At 38.8% G+C, this 20,620-nt stretch overlaps 1 protein-coding gene across 1 annotated transcript in view; it reads right to left on the bottom strand.

Annotated features, from left to right (window-relative positions):
* The window catches only part of Prex2 (phosphatidylinositol-3,4,5-trisphosphate dependent Rac exchange factor 2), a 299,642-nt gene that overhangs the window by 70,106 nt on the left and 208,916 nt on the right, over nt 1-20,620 (bottom strand). Inside the window, exon 34 of the mRNA XM_006974690.4 lies at nt 18,873-19,016. Within this exon, the coding sequence (XP_006974752.2) occupies nt 18,873-19,016 (144 nt within the window). The remainder of the gene's footprint in view (nt 1-18,872; nt 19,017-20,620) is intronic.

The raw sequence follows: 20,620 nt of genomic DNA, 5'->3' as shown, positions 1-20,620 counted from the left end.
TCACATAAATGAAAAATGTTAAATTAGTGTGCATGATTGCAGTATCACTGAAGTTTTAAGGTAACGTTGCTGGCTCTGGTTTCCAAACAAGCTTAGCCACCAATCCTAGTACATCTATTAAAGATACAAGTGATGGGGAGGGACGAGTGGTAGATTTGACCAGTGTGCCTAAAGTGGAGGGGACAAATGAAGAGATCCATTTACCTCAAACACATCTTTGGTTACTGGCATGAGCTTTAGACTTAAAGGGGGGACTGAAACAAGAGATAAAAATATTTAGTTGGGCAGTCTTGGGTCAGGCAGTCTAAGGTTTGATTAATGTTGTCTCAGTTCTGCTTCTGAAATATGGTTCAAAGAAGTCCTCCTTGCTTAAATAGGCATGTTGGTCTTCAGGAGATGGCTGCTTATATTCCAGGGTGCAGCCTCACCAGAATGCATGACTGTCATCATCTGGTGGTCCTGCGACACTCTGTAGTTCCAAGGTTTGGGACAATGACTTAACTCTGTGCTGTCAGCTTGACAGGAGGAGGAAATGACTAGGCAGACATTCTTACTTGATTGACATGCTTACACACAGAGGCAAGCAGGAAAGGGGAGGGGGAGGAAGATGAGCAGGGGATAAAGGCAGAGATACTGGGCTTCAATCATGCCTTTGTTGCCTTGTGGACCCAAAAAAGAGGCCACTGCTTTCTTTACAAGGCACCTTCTGAGTAACTGCTATTATACGAATTAAATTGCTAGTAGATTAGTTCATTTAAATGAGTTTGTAAAAGGAAGTAAAAATGTCTCCGGGGCTGTTAACATGTTTGGCCTGTGTTCTATATGCAGTTTCCAGACTTTTAAGTTTTTAAAGGACAATAAGGCAGAAAGGAGCATCAAGTAAGAAAAGATGGATATAGAAAGTTCTAGACATTATGAGAATGCAATGAGAAGAATATGAAATAGATTTTAGTAAAGAAGATTAATCAGAAAAGGCTTTGAGATTAAAAAAAAAAAAGTATGTCCCTAAAGGAAAGGGGCCATTCAAAGGACAGAGAGGAAGAATTAAAGACAAAAGCAGAAGGCTTAAGCCTGTCTCATTGGAAGGGCTAAGTCATAAGAAGACTGATAAAAGTGAGTCTTGAAGATAACATCTATATGATTGCATTTACTATAATTCAAGGTATTTAGAATTTTCCTAGAGACAGAATCATTTTTAAAGGTGGTTATTTCATCAATCTGCTCCAAACAATTAAAGGAAGCTTTAAAAAGGAAATAATAATAATAATAATAATAATAATAATAATAATACATGATAAAATATAGTCAGTAACCAGTCTCCTCAGCCAGATATGCCTACATCAGTTTTTAAATTTGACTTTTGGAGAGCTGAAGAACTGAACACAATAATGACAGCCTAAAAAGCTCAGGAATGCCACAGTGATAGCCTTAACTCTGGGGAAGGGTGAGTTTTCCAATCAGAAAAGATCCTGCCCTTCAGAAAATCCCAGGCTAACGGGGATTGAACAATTCCCAGGAAAATGGAAGAAAGACTATCTAAAACTGGGTCTTAAAGACTAGGGTAGAGAGGGCTGGCATTGGAAATGAGTGTCCCATCCCAGAAGGTGGGGGGAGATGGTTTTTACCCCGAATTACTGGTTGTCCTGGAGAACTAAAGTCTCTTAAGGATCCTCAGAGAAAACCCCCTCAAGCGACTACAGATATCCATCAAGAAGCCTGGATTAACTCTTGACATGGCAGGTATGATGGAAATACTTCTTTCTTTTTGAAAGCAGGGGCTCCCTTCTCTCCTTTCCTTGAAAACCACAGCCTTTTCTAAAAGTGTTTATCATAACCACCATTGATGGGAACCTCCAAACTAAATGATCCAGTGTGCCTTGAACACAAAGATTGGGAGATGTAATTTTTTTCTCAAGCTTTTTATTTCTTCCTGAAGATCTTGTCTTTTTGTTATGAGGAGATGGGAAACCCTTTGCAGGGTCTTTTGGTACCTTGTTGGTCTGTATATAATGCTCCACTTTCCCAGGTTTAAATGCCAATTGGAAGTACTGATTAGTCCAAGATCTAAAGGCCATTAGTTAAAGAGCAGTACTTCTCCATTCAGCAAACTCAAATATCTATACTTTTTAACCCAAAAATTCCAAATGAAACAGCTTAGCTATGTCTTTGAATTAAAGGACAGTTCCCTTGGACATACTACATCTTAGAAAAGAGGACCTATCTTTGAACGGATAGTATGTCAACTGTTCAGTACCCCTGTACATTGGTGCCATGGAGATTCAGAGATTGGTGTGACTTGTCAGAAAATACAGGAGCTAAAGAATTAAATTCCCTGGTTTGAAAAAAAATATGTTACTTCAAATAAGAAAAAAAGATGCAGAAAGGTATAGATATAAGGGTGCAATGAAGGGATGAGTATGAAAGATTTTTGGTAACAAAAGTTAAAGAGTAAATACACTGCTTCTAGATGTAAAAAAAAAAAAAAGGAAAAGACTATTCCAAGGCAAAGAGAAAAGTGAAGAAAGTGGAAAACTTGAGCCTATTCATAGAAATAGCTAAGTCACCAAAACACTGACAAAAGACAAAACTTAAAGATAACAAGTATATAATAAAAATAATTTTTAAGAGTTGTAGAATATTGGGTGCCTCAATAAAAGGTTCAACACGCCCCACAAAGGTGGAAATTTAGGGTTATTCTGAACTCTGGGACAATGAGCTCTGACCTCCAAAAGAAAGATCCTCTGATGGTTTAAGGCAGCACAGAGCCAGCTCGGAGCCTTTGCAGTATGGCTGGGTCCTATGGAACTCATTGCCTACACACTGGCCTCAGAGCTCAGCCACTTTAGGAGGCTACTCAAGCCCATCTCTGGAACCCTCTGATAGATGAGTAAACCACAGTGTTTCCAAAAGCTGAAGAAGTTACTGTTATGAGCTCAAGCCTTGGGAATCCAGAATATAGAGGAAAGCCTTTGCCTTTCACATAGCAGAAAAAGAAAGCATGGAAGGGAGTCCAGACGCTGAGGAACATTCTCAGACTTGGAGCTCATTCTTCAGAGCAGCTGGACTCTATTGTGGTGATATTTTATTCATACTGAAATGTGGTGGTATTTTATTTGTGCTTTAATAAATAAAGCTTGCCTGGAGATCAGAGGAAAAAGCAAGCCATTATAAGTAAACAAAGAAGTCAGGCAACAGTAGCAAATACCTTTAATCCTATCACTTGGCAAGCAGGGATTTGTCTGGATGTCTGGAAGTTCAAGGCCACACTGGAAACAGAGCCAGGTGTGGTGGCACATGCCTTAAATTCCAACACTAGTTAACCATGGAGGTCTGTACAGACAGGAGGTGACAGAGCTGGGCAGGAAGAGGAAGTGATGTAGCTGGACAGAGAGAACAAATCAGATGGCAGAACAGCAAGGCATATAGGTGTGGGTAGACAGGAAGTAGGTTGCATTTGGAAGTTGTGGAATTGGTGAGGTAAAGTTAGCTGTGGCTTTCCCTATTTCCCTGATCTCTCAGGTTTTCACCCCTATATCTGGCTCCATGTTTTTTGTTTTTTAATTTAATAAGACCATTTAGAAATTCAGCTACACTCTATAGCATGTGAGAGGCCAGGGCGTTTACAAGCTCTAACAGCTATAGCAATGGTAGGAGATGAGGTAACTGAACTCACTCCGGGACACTAGAGAGAGGTCCTAAACCCTCACCAAGTTCATAGCATCTTTGGAAACGAACAATACCAATGGTTAACTATCTAAAATGAAGCACTTTATTGGGATCACTAAAACTGATCTTTAAAGTTTGGCACATGGTAAGCCTACTAACTTTGGTCACGTTCCAGAAACACACAAATTAGCCCACTCCTGTGTGGGGCCCATGCATCACAAGTGTATACAAGTGGACCTGACTTAAAAGATGAATCCTTAATAAACCCATGTGCAATTGTTTACAGATGGAAGCGGCAATACAGACTTGGGTACTGACAGGCAGGAATGCAATAATTGCTTCCAGAAGACAACAAAGGCCACAAGCCTGCCTCACAAGCTGAGCTTATCAACTTAACCAGAGCTTTCTAAGTGGGAAAGAAATCAATGTGTCAATGTTTACACTGATGCTAAACATGGTTTCCTAGTTCTTCATGTTCACACAGCTGTATGAGAAGAAAGAAGACTTTTAACAGACTTTTTTTTTTTCTCAATAAATATGCTCCTGAATTTTGTTTCTTCTCTAAGCCATCTGGCAACCCACATAGGTAGAAGTGATCCATAATAAGGGTTATCAGAAGGACAACTCCTTATGACATCAAGGAAATAAACCACAGACAGAAGTGCCAAACACACAGCACTCCAGGGACAACAGAGACGCCTCTTCTACCACTCTCCCCAGGGTAAGCGCATCTTACACAGAAGTAGGAATCAGAGAAGAAATAGGCTGCTAATCAAAGATGTAGATAGAAAATGGCCAGTGCTGGACTCAGAGTGGACATGAGATTCTGTTGTCCAAAGAAACGTCATGACTCATGTCACCAGAGGAGAGAAGCATTCACTTCTCTAGTCACTCATGCCTTTGAGGGAAAAGATTAAAATCTGTAACTAGAACTCATAGTTGGGTCTTGTTCTCTTTAGCTCTATATTAATGCAGAAGGTGAAGCCAGGTCACCACCTTACTAAACACCATACAAAGGAGAGGGCAATCCCCAGACAAAGACTGCCAACTAGATTTCACTGAGATGTCTCTCTGTAAACCTTCTAGTGTTTGCTGACACATATACAGGATGGATGGATATTTACCACACTTGGATCAAAAAGAAGTAAAATAAGTAATGTAAAGCCTTATTTCCTATAATAAAAGCTCTACCTTCTGTGCCTTTACAGCCTCAAGAGCATCTTGAAGACAAGGTCTTTTATACCTGTGAACCTCAGAAGACTTAAAAGCTTCCTACAAGAAAAAAAAAGTCTTAACTTCTTAAATGCTGTTATGAAACTATCCATTTGCTTCATCACTTCCTTTCAGATCCCATTGGTATGAGATACAGTGAAGGACCACAACCTTACACTCTCCCATTGAGTTTGCTCCACTCTGGATTCCTTTTCCTGGAATCATTCTTCTGTGTTTTGTCACAGTCTTAATATGTAAGTCTTTTTTTTTTTTAAAACAGCCCAAGGGATCTTACTTCTAAACTTGAAAATTAAGAGAATGCAGAAACTTGAAAGCCCTTCCCTTGCTATTCTGAGAGATTTTCAAGGGAAACTAGCACTATTATTAGAGTGTTGGTAATATATACCTGGGAACCAGGATAACATGTGTCCTTAGCTCTCAAGATTTACATACTCAGAATCTATGTCACTCTCTACTTATGTTTTAATGATTTGCTAGCATCATTAGCATGTATCTCTTGATAAAAATGGTCTTGCTATTTTCAGAGTGAATCTTATTAATTAGACATAACAATCTGCTGCATGAAGTGTCATCTGTGCCATTGATGGCAGGAATAATGACATGCTTTCTTACAGATTTCCATCAAATGATGAGATTATACTCTGGTCTCATAGCTCCTTGGACATTCTTTTATCCCTCTTAGACCAAGCAGGTTGACACTTTTGGTACCTGGATACAGAGGGTCTATGCCCTGATGAAACCATAATTTCTAAAAAATGGATCTTTGGCCATCATCAAATCGTGGTGATCAAATTCTCACAGGAGAAAATTGAGGCACAATAGAAAGATAGGGAAAATTAGGGGAACATGACAAGTTAAAAAAGCCTCTTTATCCAAAAGTCTGGCTGAAGTCTCTCAAAGGTAACAGTTAATAACTTCAGCAAACTTCTTGTGAAGGTTACCTTCATAGAGATAATACTTATTTCATATTGAGACAATTGAATTAAGAACATTACTACAGGGGCTAGAGAGATGGGTCTGCAGTTAAGAGCAGGGGACTGCTCTTCCAAAGGACCTGGGTTCAATTCCCAGCACCCACATGGCAGTTCACAAATGTCTGTAATTCTAGTTCCAAGGGACCCAACACCCATGGCAAAAATAAAAATAAATAAATATTAAAAGGTGATAAAGTATATCTGGGCTGGGGAGATGTCTCAGAGGTTAAGAGTACTGGTTGTTCTTCCCGAGGTTCTGAGTTCAATTCTCAGCAACCACATGGTGGCTCACAGACATCTATAATGAGATCTGGTGCCCTCTTCTGGCCTGCAGACATACATGTAGATGGAACACTATGTACATAAATAAATAAATATATCTTTAAAAAAAAAAGAACGTTAAAACAGCAATGAACTATACTTAAGGCCTAAGAATATATCACTATGTATGGCCATATTTTTTTCTCCTTTTCCAACCTCAAACCTGCAGTATTCTGAGAGTCTCCCTTCTGTGACCTTTGGGATCCATGGTTTTACCTTATCAGATTGTAACCATACCCAAAGCTCTGCAGAAACAACCTATGCTCTCAGTCACTGAAAACAGAGAGGTTTTCCTTATGACTCAGAGAAGCACTGCTGAAGCCCAACAGATCCTACACACAGCTATTGCTAAAACAATTAGGCACAACTCGTTCCTGAGAAGACCACAGCCAAGTGGTCTTTTCCTTAAATGCTTACATCTACAAAAAGATTGCTTCTTAATAAATTCTAATTCTGCTTCATTCTGACTCATTCTCCATTTCTTTTCTGTGGCTCAGAAAAGAACCTCAACTTTACTTAAGTGGATGCCTCTGAAGAAAAGTCCTCAGGCTGCTGGTGACAGCAGTGTGGAGCTATGACTCTGGCCCAAGCCTCACAGTGCTGACTGAAATCTTAGGACAGTGCTTTTACTCAAATGGTGAGTTATTTTAGGTCAAGATAAAAGACACACCTAACATCTCACTCACGTTAAAGGTATTTTGCTTAACATAGTTTTCATTTTACTAACATTTTATTAAGGTTTTTTTGCTTGTTTGTTTGTTTTTAGAAGACACAAATCACACAACAAAACCCAAAAATCCAAGTTTCATATGCAGGCAGCACCCAGACCAGTTAAGGATGAAATTTGGCAATGTAAATCCTTTTCCCTTGCAGTGAATCACCAGTCACAAATTCTGATTTTCAAAGGAATGTTTCAAATTTGATTTTTAAAGAAACATCATTTTCTTCCAAAGCTGCTAAATACAGTATTTGTAAACTAAATAATGAGGTTCCATGAATTAACAGAAAGTTACCATTTTCAGATTTTTTTTTCAAAACTAGCAAGGTGACTACTAATTAGAACTGGTAGTTTTAGTTAAATGGTAATTTTTAATGGTAATTAAATACTAATTAAAATGGTACATTTTAAACATCTTGGATCTAGTACTTATCATAATGACACTTCTAAAGTCTATTACTAAATTTGAATTTTCTCAATAAAAGTCACAACTGTCATGCAATGATGTAGAAGATTTCAAAGGATGCATGCAACATGAACCCCAGCACAGGAAGCTAGCTTTGTGGCTTCTTTTCAAGTTTCACATGTTTTCACTCCACAGTTTCAACATTAATTAGAAAAGTCATAAAAGACTCAGTAATCTCCAGGCCCTGGATATAGAAAGGAGTAAATTTGGAAGTCTTCTGATGAGACAGCCTCAAATACAGACAGGGTTCACTCCTCCTAAAGGGTGGGAATTGTTTTTCTGTTACCACGGTGACATTTCAGGAGGCATCTGTCTACCAACAGACATACTTCAGTGCCAATTACTCTTCCTACTTGAGAAGCTAATAGGGAAATCCCAGTTTCCGCTCTCAGGAAGCTGTGCCACCATCAATGGGCAGGTTAATTAATACCTGAGATATTCAGGTTCCTCATTCTGCTCACGAAAAACAAATAGCTACTAATGATGGTTGTGGGGAGATAATCTCATTAAACGATAGTATTAAGAGAGCCTGTGACATGTATAATATAAAATAAAAATATATAAATAAAAAAGAACTTATTTATCGAAAGAGTTTTAAGTTCCGGGCAATATGCCAGATATTCCACAGGAGTTAATTATTCAATGTCCCTGAGCTATGGATTGTGCTTGAGTGTGCTTACCTAAGCAGACTGTCTGGGCACTGATCAAGGGTTCATACAAGGACACTTTAGTTTGTGGCTTCAGACAGGAAAGATGAGGGCAATGGGGAGGGGAACTTTGTGTGTATCTGAGAGGTACCTTCCTAAGGACCTAGTGCTGTCCTTAGAGTCCACTCCAATAAGGACAATTATGTAAACGTAACTGACTATAATTTTAATAGCACTCTTCTGTTCTTATTAATTGCCGTTTTCATTATGTCTTTTGACAACAATAAAAAATTTACATGACTATTAAAATTCATAATAACTTAATTTTTTTCAGAAACAGGAGTAATGTCTAAGTTGCCAGAAGATTTAGCAAGACTTTTATGACACATAATAAGGTTGTGGAGAATGAAAATCAAAAAAGATGAGTTCTGTATTTACAAATTAAATTTGTATGGCCAAGAGGAGGAAGGAGAGCAGTATCTCCTATTTTAGCTAAAAGGTATGTTTTATTTATTGTTATTTAAATTAACACAAAGAAAAATGTTGTTCTAAGAACTAAATTTCTATTCTCAGGGAAAACAGATTAAATATATAATAACCATGGTGACTTCAAACTTTGTTCTCTCTAGCATTTTCTTATCCAGTTTCCTTACTTCTTATGCATATAACTCTCAAAGGTTATATTGAAATACTTGATTGAAAACATTAGAACATATTTAAAAGCATTTAATTAAAAGTAATATTTAAAACAAGGCTTGAGTTTGCTTGTTCTATTGCTAGCACTTTTTAATTAGAGGAAATAAAACATCCTATTAAACTTAAATAGCTCGCAAAAGAAGGTGGTGGGGACATCTAATTAATTTTAAGGAAAATTTAATGTTAAATTAAGACTCACAGCCACATTTCCACTTATTTAAAAAAAAAAAAACTCATGGCTTTCCAAGAAACTGATCAATCGAGAAGAAACATAGGATCCATCAATATGACTTTTGACTATATTCAACATATTTGCACTCCCATATTTACTATAGCAATATTCACTACAACAAAGTTACAGAAGCAGCCCGGAGTCCATAAACAGGTGAATGGACAGAAAAAATGTGGAATTTTATTTACCAATAAGAAGGAATAATATCACCTCTTTTGCTGGAAAGTGGATGTAACTGGGATGATCATAGTAAACAAAATAAGCCAGACTCAGGAAAATAAGCATCGCATATTTTCCCTCATTTATGAATCCTGGGGTTTGGCTTGCTTGTTGGTTTGTTTATAGATACATTAAAAAAAAAAAAAAGAAGAGAAAGTGGGGAGAGGAAGTGGATTGTAGGAAGGGAAAGGGAGGGGAAGAAAGAGGAAGACTCAGAGGGTAGCTATGATCAAAACACGAGACACATGCAACTGTCTTGATGAAACCCAGCACCATGCACCATGAACACATATGATGAACAAGAGTAAAGCAGGCTGACTTTTATAACCATTGGGCAACAAAAACTCTAATGATGTCACTATTGGTTAAATAAGATACTGCAAACACACAGAAACGGTGATAGCCAATCAGAACTGTTACCAAGCTTTGTGTTGCCAAGCTCCTGTTAGGATATTTGTGAAGGGAGCTGTAAACTCACATACAAATTAAACAATTGGATATCATTCCTGTCAATTGTTGGTTCATTTTTTTAAATAAGTTATTTATTTATTATTATTTATTGTTTCAATTATAATATTGTATAAAGCCCAATGGGAAAACTAATATTCATCTTCCAATGACACTTTAAGAAAAGTTTGGGAAGAAAGATAGTTAAAGAGAAGTAACAGAAAATGTCAATGTTTGCAGCAAAATTCTCCTTTAAAAAGAGATAACAGCACTCAAGACTCTAGGCAAATTAAATTATTCCATGCACACAGGAAGACATTTTTTAAAGACAGTTCAGATGTTAAGGGTAGCAGTTTTTGTGGAAGCACACTCACTTTAGGAGACAAGCGGCTAAAAGTCCCCGAGAGGGCACTCAGGGAGAGACCAGCACTGTGCGGTTCTATTTAAAGAGGACCAGCATCCAAAGAGCAGCCAACAGATGCTCAACATGCCTTCCAGGAAGGGATGCCACAGATTTCAATTCACAGAGCTTTACGTGATGTCACATCAGCTCATGCTAGAACACAGGCTTAGGAGCCCTGGATGTCAGCAGAAAGGACATACCATCTGGTGGGAGGTAAATTATAACTTTCAAAACACATGGCAAAGTCCAAACCTATAGTACCCACAAAGTGAAAATACAACTTTATTGTGAAACATTACCAATGTCATCATTCAAAAAATACATTCATACTGGATTAGAGGAAGCCCAAATCCAGTGACTTGTATCATTGTCAGAGGAGAAAACTGTATTTAAATACACAGAGACAGACAAGAAAAAAAGGGGTCATCAAAGAGAGGCAGAGCCTCAAGGACAGCTGGTAGGCACAAGCTGATGGAAAGTGGGGGAAAATCACTCCCTGGGACCTTCAGCAAAAGTTGTCCTGTGGACACCTAATTTTAGACTGCAGCCTTCTAAATGGATGGATCTCAGATGATACAGTTAGCCATGGCAGCCTCCAGAAACTGGCCCATCCACTCCCTTGACTCAGTCTGTGACTCCCTTGTGCTCCTTATCTGTGTTCTGTTGGTTTAAAGATTCCCAAAGGAGATGCCTTCCCTTGGAGACAAATCAGAGGTCCCGTTGAAATGTAAGCTATAGCTCCTGGGATCAACCTTCAGAAAAAAGACTTAGCTAGTATGACTTTATGGGAAGAAGAAGCCAGGTGATATGCTGAGGTCCCCTTGGGGCTTCCTCACCTGAATGTTATGGTAAGTAGATATGGGCAGCAATCCTGGTTTGAAAGGAGCACAAGTTAGGAGTCTAAGTCCCTGAGGCATGAAAGTCTGGTTTTGCCACAGATCACTGACAGAGAGCAGCAGAGGTCCAAGCTCCGAGAGAAACTTGTCTACACCCAGAGAAGCCCGCAGACTGCTGACTGGTGTCCATATAAAAAGAAGGAAGAATCTGTTGAAGCTTTAAGATGAGCTCTAGGAGTAAGGTTTGTAACTGGTCCCAATAACCAGGTTCTTTTAAATGTTATCTCCTAGAGGGAAAGGAAGCTGACCAGGGTCCCATAGGAGCCTCTTGTAGCTCATATAAAAAGACATGATCTGTGGGACACAAGGTACAGGCTACAGAAGATGCTCCAGGAGCATCCACACAGATACCTGTTAGAAATAACCAGTTCATTTCCTAGCTGCAGAGTCCTGACGAAGACATCCCTGAACACTTCACCCTTCAGAACACCATCAGCTTTTGGTAAAGAAAAGTCTGAGCCAAAGCGATGCCTCCTGGTAAGGGCAGCCTGCATCTTAACATATTGTCAGCACATAGAACTTTTTACAATATCCTTAACCTGCTTTGTCTGCTCCAGCTATATAGACTCCAGACATCTGAGCATATGTGAAATGAATTCATATAACTAGAAATTAACTGGATAACTACAGTGCTTCAGAGCCCAAGGAGATCAGTGGTTTCCTATCCTGGTGAGCTCAGAAATGCATAGAAAACTGCAAAACTATCTTGGCATTTGTGCACCACCTCTCAGTGATGTTGTATTAATGGCTGTGGTTTGCGGCTGGGTGTGGGCACTTCCTAAAAATCTTTCCAAGATGACCCTGTGCAGCCTATGACTATCGTTGACAGAGACATGAAATTAAGTCGTCATCGTCAGAAGGGGGACCTCAGTATTGATTCTCTGTGTACTACTCAACCCAAGAGCTGCTTGACTTTCTCCACATTATGGGTCCAGGAACCCGTCCACATTAAACTGTGTAACCTATAATCAAACATGCATAAGAAGGAGGCAGATTATCTTACAGTGATCTTGGCCTTCAAGCATTGTGGATGTTTTTTATAACTTTCCTGCCAGGCTATCTCTGCCTGTCTTGTCTGGGAAATCGGTACCATTTTTGTTCACGTAGTTACTGTCCTGAAGCTGTGGCTTCCTGCAATAAACATTCACCTTTGACCCTGCTCACGTCTGGCCCTTGAGAGGAAGTGAGCAATATCCTTGCTTCTGCTACCACAGGCCACGCTGGGGGCTGACACTGAGGACTCCCCTGGGAGATTTTCACATTCACAGATTATTTTTTTTAAGTAGCTCGTGAAGAACTATAGACCCTTCAAAGAATGTTTATCCCAGGAAAGGATCATTTCTTTCATTTAGCATCGCTTTGGATCCCAAAACTGGGTAACTATCTGATCCAGTGAGTCTGGATCTCCCAGGCTTCTGTCCGAACACTGAGAGACACAATGATAGCACATGGGAGCATCATGACTACAGAGGCATTTTGTCACGCCTTAAAGGAATAATTTTATCATGGTCAGCTTTTTAATGAAATCAGTTGTTTCTAGTCTTCTCTTCCCTTCTGTGGTCTTGAACACAGACCCTGCCCACTTTGGTTTTTTGAGACAGGGATTCTCCGTGTAGCCCTCGCTGCCCTGGAACTGGCTCTGTAGAGCAAGCTGGCCTGGCGTGTATCACCACCCAGCAAGGTCTGCTTCTCTTATGTTACAGCTATGAGGAATGAAAGCCAAATATTTACTGAAGGCTTCTTAAATTACTTTTTAAAGCAATAGATTTATTTTTCAATTGGCTTTTGCAAAATTTGTAAAAGAAAGGTTACTTACAAAATAATCTTTTCCTTACACACATCTGCAATGAGCTGTGATTATTCAGTTATTGAAGGTGGATGTGTCACGAGTGTAACATTTTTTAAAAGGAATATTTACTGCCATCTGTCATATCAGTAATGGTTTCAAAGACAAAGTTTTTAAAAAGACAGAAATAAGGTTGGCAAGATGGCTCTCTGGGTAAAGGCACTTGCGACTCAATGTTGCCAGCCTGACAACTTACGTCTGATACTTGTGTGGCCTGTCTCTGTCTTTTCTCTGTGTACATGCGTGCCTCTCTCTGTCTCTCTGTGTGTGTATGTCTGTCTCTCTCTCACACACATACACAACTAAAAAAAAAACAAAGAAAGAAAAGATACAGAGTCCTTAAGAGCTATAAGCCCAATTAAAGCTGTAAAAATGAACTGTCCAGTCCAGCATTCTCTGTCTCATCCAACTCTGTGAAGACTTGTTGTGGGATATTTGATCACATTTTGTGAAAGGTGCCCTCTGTTTCATTTAATAAAGAGCTGAATGGCCAATAGCTAGGCAGGAGAGGTTAGGTGGGACTTCTGGGAAGAGAGAGATTAGGTGGGACTTCTGTGCAGAGAGAGGAACTCAAGATGAACCTGGCATGTGGGAGATGCCAAGGAAACACTTAGGAAGTCAGACATACAGAATGAAGAAGAAGTAAAAAGCCACATGGCAGAATGTAGAGTAATAGAAACAGGTTAATTTAAGTTATAAGAGCGAGTTGGGGATAAACCTAAGCTTTCACAATTAATAGTAAGTCTCTGTGTCATTACTGGGGAGCTGGTGGTCCCGAAGAAAGTCTGACAAAAAACTCCAACTTCATTTGATACCCAAAGTGTGGCACATAAATCCACATAGGACCTGAGAAAGCTGAACAAAGTTCTGAAAACAGAGTGGGACACAGCTTCCCAGGAACCACAGTCCCAGTGCTTGCAGCTGCTCTGCTGCAGCTGAGCACTTGACTAGCATGCTACCAGCAGGAGACAGCAGAGGCCCAGAAACTTCCCAGACATGGGGCTGACAGACTGGTCTCTGGGCCCAGGCCAACAGGCATGAGGATCCACTCTCATGGACCCAAGGAGGGAGTGGAGCCAGCCATGAATACCATCTGCTAAGCAGAGCCATGCAGTGGTAGCCTAGCAGTTTAAGGTTTGGCTCATGCAGTCAAAGAAATGCTGCAGATATACAAAAACAAAAACAAAAACAAAAAAGAAGTCCAGGTCGAAAAACAATGTCAAGAGGTCAGGTACAGTATGCTTAAAATGTGCTTAGATGCTGAAGAAAAAAAAATGGGTACAGACAGTCATAAAAAAATAAACAGTTTAAAAATAATAAAGTCTTTAAAAAGTAAAGTAATATAAAAAGAACAAGCCATGTAATGAGGGGAAATACACAGGATGTCTGGATCCTGTATGGTGCTTTGTTGATTCTGAATTTTTTTAATGCCAATGAGCAAAAGGCAAATGTTATGGAGAGACACTGGATTGTAGAAAAAACTGCTAAATTAAACCAATTTATATTTTTTAAGGATGTCATAACTTCAGAATGGAAGTCAGGGAATGTGTGTACTTGGGGGAGGTTGTGCCATTGTTTCTATTGGAAACAAAAAGCTATGGATTCCTTCAAAATTAATGAAGATCACATTTAACTGGGGAAACTTCCTGGAAATCTTGGCTGGAGGCATGAAGGAAGAAATCAATAAAAACTATAAGACAGGTGACATATAAGCTGATCCCTCTACATGGGAACAGCGCTGAGCCTGGAGGAGAGATGATAAATCTTATTGGCTACACAGGCCCTATTACATAAAGTTGACAGATGCCCTTTAACTGCTCAAACAAAGAACAGAGAATCACCTTTAGCTCATTTGTGCACACTGGACATTCCATACTTGTGTTCATACAAATATGTATGCTACCTTTAAAAGTTTGTGTGTTTTCAGGAAAAAAAAAAAAAAAGGACCAGACACAAATGAAGACATAAGTAGCCTAGATGATCCAGCTTCTCAGAATGCCTCTATTGCAGTTTCCTCAAAAAAAAAAAATCTTCATCCACAGCAACTTCAAAGCAGCTAGCCAAGATGATCCAGCCTCACAGGCTATTCTAGCCAGGACTTCAGCTAAGCCCTGAACTTTCCCATTATACAGAGACTGGACGACAACAAACTCTCCCAGGACTTGACCATTATCTCAATAGTCTCAGGATCCCCTAAAGATGCTGTCACCCCCATAGCAGGAAGCAATCTACAGAACATGATGCCCACATTCCCAAGATAAGGGGTGGGTAGTTTTTGGCCATTTGGTGCTATGCTCATCATAATTTAGGGGAGGATAGTTCTAAGTTATTCTTGGTCATGGTCAGGGATGAAACTAAGCAAAGGAGGTTAGGTTCAGGGATCTCTTTCTGAAAAGATTTTAAAAAGGAGGAATACAGGAATGATAAGATAAAACAGTAAGATTATTGAATCGACTTTTTTTTTAGGATTTAAAAATCTCAACTTGCAACATCAAAAAGAGCAGAGCTCATCTAAAATGTAATCCAAGTTTGTATGTATAACTTTATATAATGAATAGTAATTATTTGAAAACCAACAATGCCTTTGTAGTTTATCGAATCTACTTTTAAACTAAATAGCAACTCAAATAATTAATCTCAAATAAAGGTGTATTACTTTTGTTTATGCTACATTTGTTTAACAATATAAGGATGTACATATGATTATGCAAAGATGTGTTGCATTTGTTCCACATTGTCTGCCTAAGGCACCTGACTGGTCTAATAAAAAATTGAATGTCCAATAGCTAGGTAGAGAAAGGACAGGCAGGGCTGGCAAGCAGAGAGAATAAAAAGGAGAAATCTAGGCTTGAGAGAGAAGAGAAGAAAGATGAGAGAAGGAGTGAACAAGGGAGATGCCTGGGACAAGAAACCAGGCAGATGCCAGCTGGTCAGACATAGAGAAGCAGTTGAAGAAAGATACACAGAAGTAAGAAAGTTAATAAGCCTTAAGGCAAAAGGTAGATAAAGAGAAACAGGTTAATTTAAGTTAAAAGAGTTAGCTAAAAACACGCCTAAGCTAGGCCAAGCATTCAAAGCTAATAGTAAGTCTCTGTGTCATGATTAGTATTTGGTTGGTGGCCTAAAAAAAAAAAAAAGCCTGGTACATACATGTTTTTACTCTTGTTTAGGGTATTTTTGTATATTGATACAAATTTAAGGTTATTTCTGTTATTTTTAATTTTTATTTTTTATTTATTTATTTATTTTGATTTTTCGAGACAGGGTTTCTCTGTGTAGTTTTGCGCCTTTCCTGGGACTCACTTGGTAGCCCAGGCTGGCCTCGAACTCACAGAGATCCGCCTGCCTCTGCCTCCCAAGTGCTGGGATCAAAGGCGTGCACCACCACAGCCCAGCTATTTCTGTTATAACAACTGTATATATGTTTCTACTCTTGTTTAAGGTATTATACTTATGTGGCTCATTTAAAAGTGTAAAGTTCTAGTCCTTGAAAGCTATTATTACAAACTACTTAAGGTAATTAAGAAATACAGGTTAATAGTCATCTATAACAATCAAAATTGTAGTTATATTAGGTATGTTTTCAAGGTCAAACAAATATATTTTAGATAGACAGGTGGTCATCAAACACTTCAGAGATCTACAGAATGTGGCAATTAAAATGCTTTAACAACATAAGGCTTTTCATGACAGTGAGACTTGTCTGGTCCTGGCAGCACAAATTTACTTCAAAAAATGATGATGGGCATTGAAGATCCTCCATAGAGAGTTTGCTTTCTTTGTGGCCAAGTTAGCCACTGGGCAAGAAACTGTCCTTGTGGTCAACTGCTGACAGTATCCTATCCAAATTGGACAACCAGGATATAAAAGAAGGTGAATGTCAAACTTTGCCAAGTCAAGGCAGGACAGTCCTTTGAAATTCCTGCTTCATGGAAAAAGTCTGTCAGATCTTGTAGGCCTATAGACTGGAGATGGATGCTCCAACATTGCAGAGGAACCTTAGGTGACTGCTCGGACAGTCAGATGTCTCTGTCATTTCTAGAGTTTTGGAAGTTGTTTGCTCTGCACTTCCTGTTTACTCAGGTAATGTTATATCCTTCTCATGTTTCTGATAAGGTTGAAGACTAGATAGTTCTAGTTATAGTTCTCCTTGTTACCAAATTCAGGAAAGAAACTCACAACAGAGATGTAATACGGTTGGCAGACATAAATGCTTAAGTTATCTAAGAAAAAAAATTTAAGGTCTAAAAAGATATTTTTAGGTTGGTAATACAAGTTATGATAGAAAGTAGTTTAGGTATAAAACTTTGGATTCACCAAGATAGAATAGATAATAGTGTAGTTTCTCTGAAACTACAACAAACACAAATTGACTGAACATTGTGAATGTAATTCTTACTTGATAACTGTTCTTACTGTATATAGTTTTACTGTGTTAGAGTTAAAACTTGTTCTTTTATTTAGATAAAAAGTGGGAAATGTTGTGGGATACTTGATCACACTGTGTCAAAGGCACCTTCTGGTTTGTTTAATAAGATCTAGATGGCTAATAGCTAGGCAGCAGAGGTTAGGTGGGACATCCGGGCAGAGAGAGGAACTCAGGATGAATCTAGGTGCATGGGAGATGCCAGCAAGACCCTGAGGAAGTCACACGTACAGAATGAAGGAGACGTAAAAAGCCACATGGCAGAACATAGGTTAACAGAAACAGGTTAAGTTATAAGAGGTAGTTGGAAACAAGCCTAAGCTAAAGGCCAAGCTTTCGTAATTAATAATAAGTCTCCATGTCATTACTGAGGAGCTGACAGTCCCAATGAAACACTGACAAGAAAGTCTGACTACAGAGATTGCTAACATATTTCAAGTTAGCATATATTTTCAAAGATCTACCTTTGGTCATTGTTTCTTTTTCTTTTTTCTTTTCTTTCTTACAGACTATTGCAAATGTTGACCTTAACTATCACATACCTCTGAAGAAAAATGAAAATGTTGCCTAATAGCTCCTTAAAAATAATCACAGAAATCCCCCTTTGAAGGGAATCAGTCTGGAAACCTGAAGTAGAACCAACTACATTTTAAAAACTAGACTTTCGGTTTAATATACATGTGGCATAACACAAAATTTCCACTTGTGACAAATCTGGCTTCCATGTGCCTGATCATTCCTTGGTGATGTTGGTTGATTCTTTCTCTACTCTGCTCATTTTTATCAGACTATTAAAATCCACAAGTAGGCCTCGAAAACCCAAAGGGGTAAAAACTTGAATTCTGTAGGGTTCCACTCAGAAACTGACATAATCCTGGGACACTAGCATGCCCATTTTAGGAGGTAGAGGGTTACTCCAAAACTAACAAAGACCACACAACAATGCAAATGTCTGGTCTTTTCTGAGCATCTGGGGTTTCTCTCCGAATTCATAGCAAGAATCTTCATTCTTACATTATTTTGAATTTATTCTACTACAGATGTCACTCACTGATTAATTACAGGGGAAAACTGATCAAGAATACACATTTCCTCACAAAAGCTGACATACGCAATGATAAAAGGCATCAATTTCTCCAGCCAGTGACACAGAAAACATTTAGCATGCATGCACATTTGAGAATATAAACACAGAAGAAGTCAGGGTAAAAACACATGTATGTTTAATTTATTTTCAGACAGAGTCTCATTATATTGCCCAAATTGGTCTCAAATTAGCATGCTTTCTGCTTCAGTCTCGTGAATGATGGGACTCTAGGCATGCACCATCACACCAAGCACAAATATGCTACCACTGAACATTCTTATGCCATACAGTAGGCAAGCCATTTGATCTTTCTGCAAGACTTTATTTAACTAATTCATTTAGTTCACTTTAGCTTTATTTCTTTGAATTACTCCGCTTCTCTGTCTTATAAAATGCTCCAATTCTATTTGATGAATATATTTAAAGCAAACACTCCTTAACAAAACATTTCCAGAAACAATTATATTACCTCAAAACTATGAAGGATTTTTTCAAATTAGTGAAAAAAAATCACTGTGCACATGAGATGTACTTAAAACATTAATAAGGATAAAACAGTTTACATACAGAAAGCCCAAAGAGAAAAACATCTCACCTTGTGAAAAGAGAACAGGGTGAATTTTAAACCCTCCTCCATTCTTCAAACGCTGGGGCAGCTGTTCAAAATGGTAGCTGTCGATGTAGAAGTAAACTTTCAGGGCCTGCCGGCTTCCTTCCACTTGGTATGTGAGAGGGACATCTGAAGTGACATTAAAGGCCATGTTACTCCCCGAAGTCAAGGATATGCTAGACAGTACATTGGATTATACTAGTAATATGTTAAACTTTTACCAAAAAGAAGAAAAAAATCCCAAAATTTACTACAAAGTAAGGCATTAAGAGTACTCCTGTACATAAGCCCCTCAAAACATGCAAATAGCCAGCCACCCCCCACCCCACTGCCAGGCTACACTTAATGGCCATAAGGTCCATTTCAAGCCCCTGGAGATGCAGGCAGCCAAGCTCTGCCCTACAGCAAAAAAGTCCAAGATCAGGCCACAAATCCCACCAATGCCAGGCCACCCTGGAAAGCTCTGCCCCACAAGAAACCCTGTAGACAGCCTGCCTCCTGCTTAGTTCTTTCTGTTTTTGCCCAAGCAGAAGTGGCTGCCCTCTTGTGTCTTTCCCAATAAATCTCTTGTGTAGGGTTTGTTGTGTGTTGTGACTCTGTGGTACTCCTTGGCTCCTGACTGCCAGGATAACGTTCCTCTCAGAGCTGCAACACTTGCATTAGGGAAGCCTTTCTCCTCAGAGCTGGAACACTTACACTGTACTTTAGGTCCATGCGATACACAAAGTACAGTTCCATAAAACAGTACTGAATCAGAGTTTCAAGTTTATTACTGAGTTGAATACCCAATACTGTAACAGGAAACTCGGTTACACTTTGACACACCAGATGTCTCACTTAACTCAATGAGGATCTCTCAGGGCAGCCGCCTCATTCATATTTAGTCAAAATGAGCCCACAGAGTACACTCCTTAAGTAGTATTTGAGAAAACGGACTGCATAGCAACCATTCACAAAATGAGCATGGGCTCTGTAAGCTCTGCTCCCTGAGTATTAGATTAAAATGAACCATGTTCTGTTGAGGATGTCTTATAGTCATTGGAAATTGTCATTCCAAATTCTTATAGCTACTTTCAAATACCCTAAAATTAATGACTTTAAAAAAATATCAGTCAACCTGACTGGCTAAAATGCTGCCAGAGTATTTCACAGTGCAACTGTAAATCGTTTTCCTTCTACATGAATCCACACTATTTCTACCCCATTAAAATAGAATATAAAATAATTCTGAAGATACTCAAAGTAGAACACTCATACTAACTAGTTAAAAAATTAAGAGCAAAACATAGCAGGCACTTAATGTATCTTCCTGACTTAACATTAGCACTTTAAACTTGCTCTGAAACTAGTAAAGAGTTCAAGTACAAAAGCCATTTATCACACAGGACAAAAGTTCCTTAGTTCTCTATTTAGTTGCATGTCTAGACAAAGGAGCTATGGCAGTGATATCCATCAGTCTCCTTTATGCCATGTCATAATGCTTATCTTATTTCTGTAACTGTTTCACAGAGAGACGTTGGTGGTTTGATTTAGGAAACAGAAAAACATGTTTCTCAATTGAAGATTTAGAAGACTGCCTTTTTCATGAGTGGGAAAAATCTTTTAATTCTGGTTGTCAAAATTAAAAACCAAAACCAAAAACAGTAACAAAATAACACAAATAAACAAACAAAAACCAAACATGATGGTTTGTTTATACCTGTGCTGAAAGATTGTGGAGTCCCAGCCTGACC

Source organism: Peromyscus maniculatus, chromosome 2, assembly GCF_049852395.1.
Source record: "Peromyscus maniculatus bairdii isolate BWxNUB_F1_BW_parent chromosome 2, HU_Pman_BW_mat_3.1, whole genome shotgun sequence".
NCBI lineage: Eukaryota > Metazoa > Chordata > Mammalia > Rodentia > Cricetidae > Peromyscus > Peromyscus maniculatus.
The sequence above is the reverse complement of the archived record's forward strand: the minus strand, read 5'-3'. Positions and strand labels throughout refer to the sequence as shown.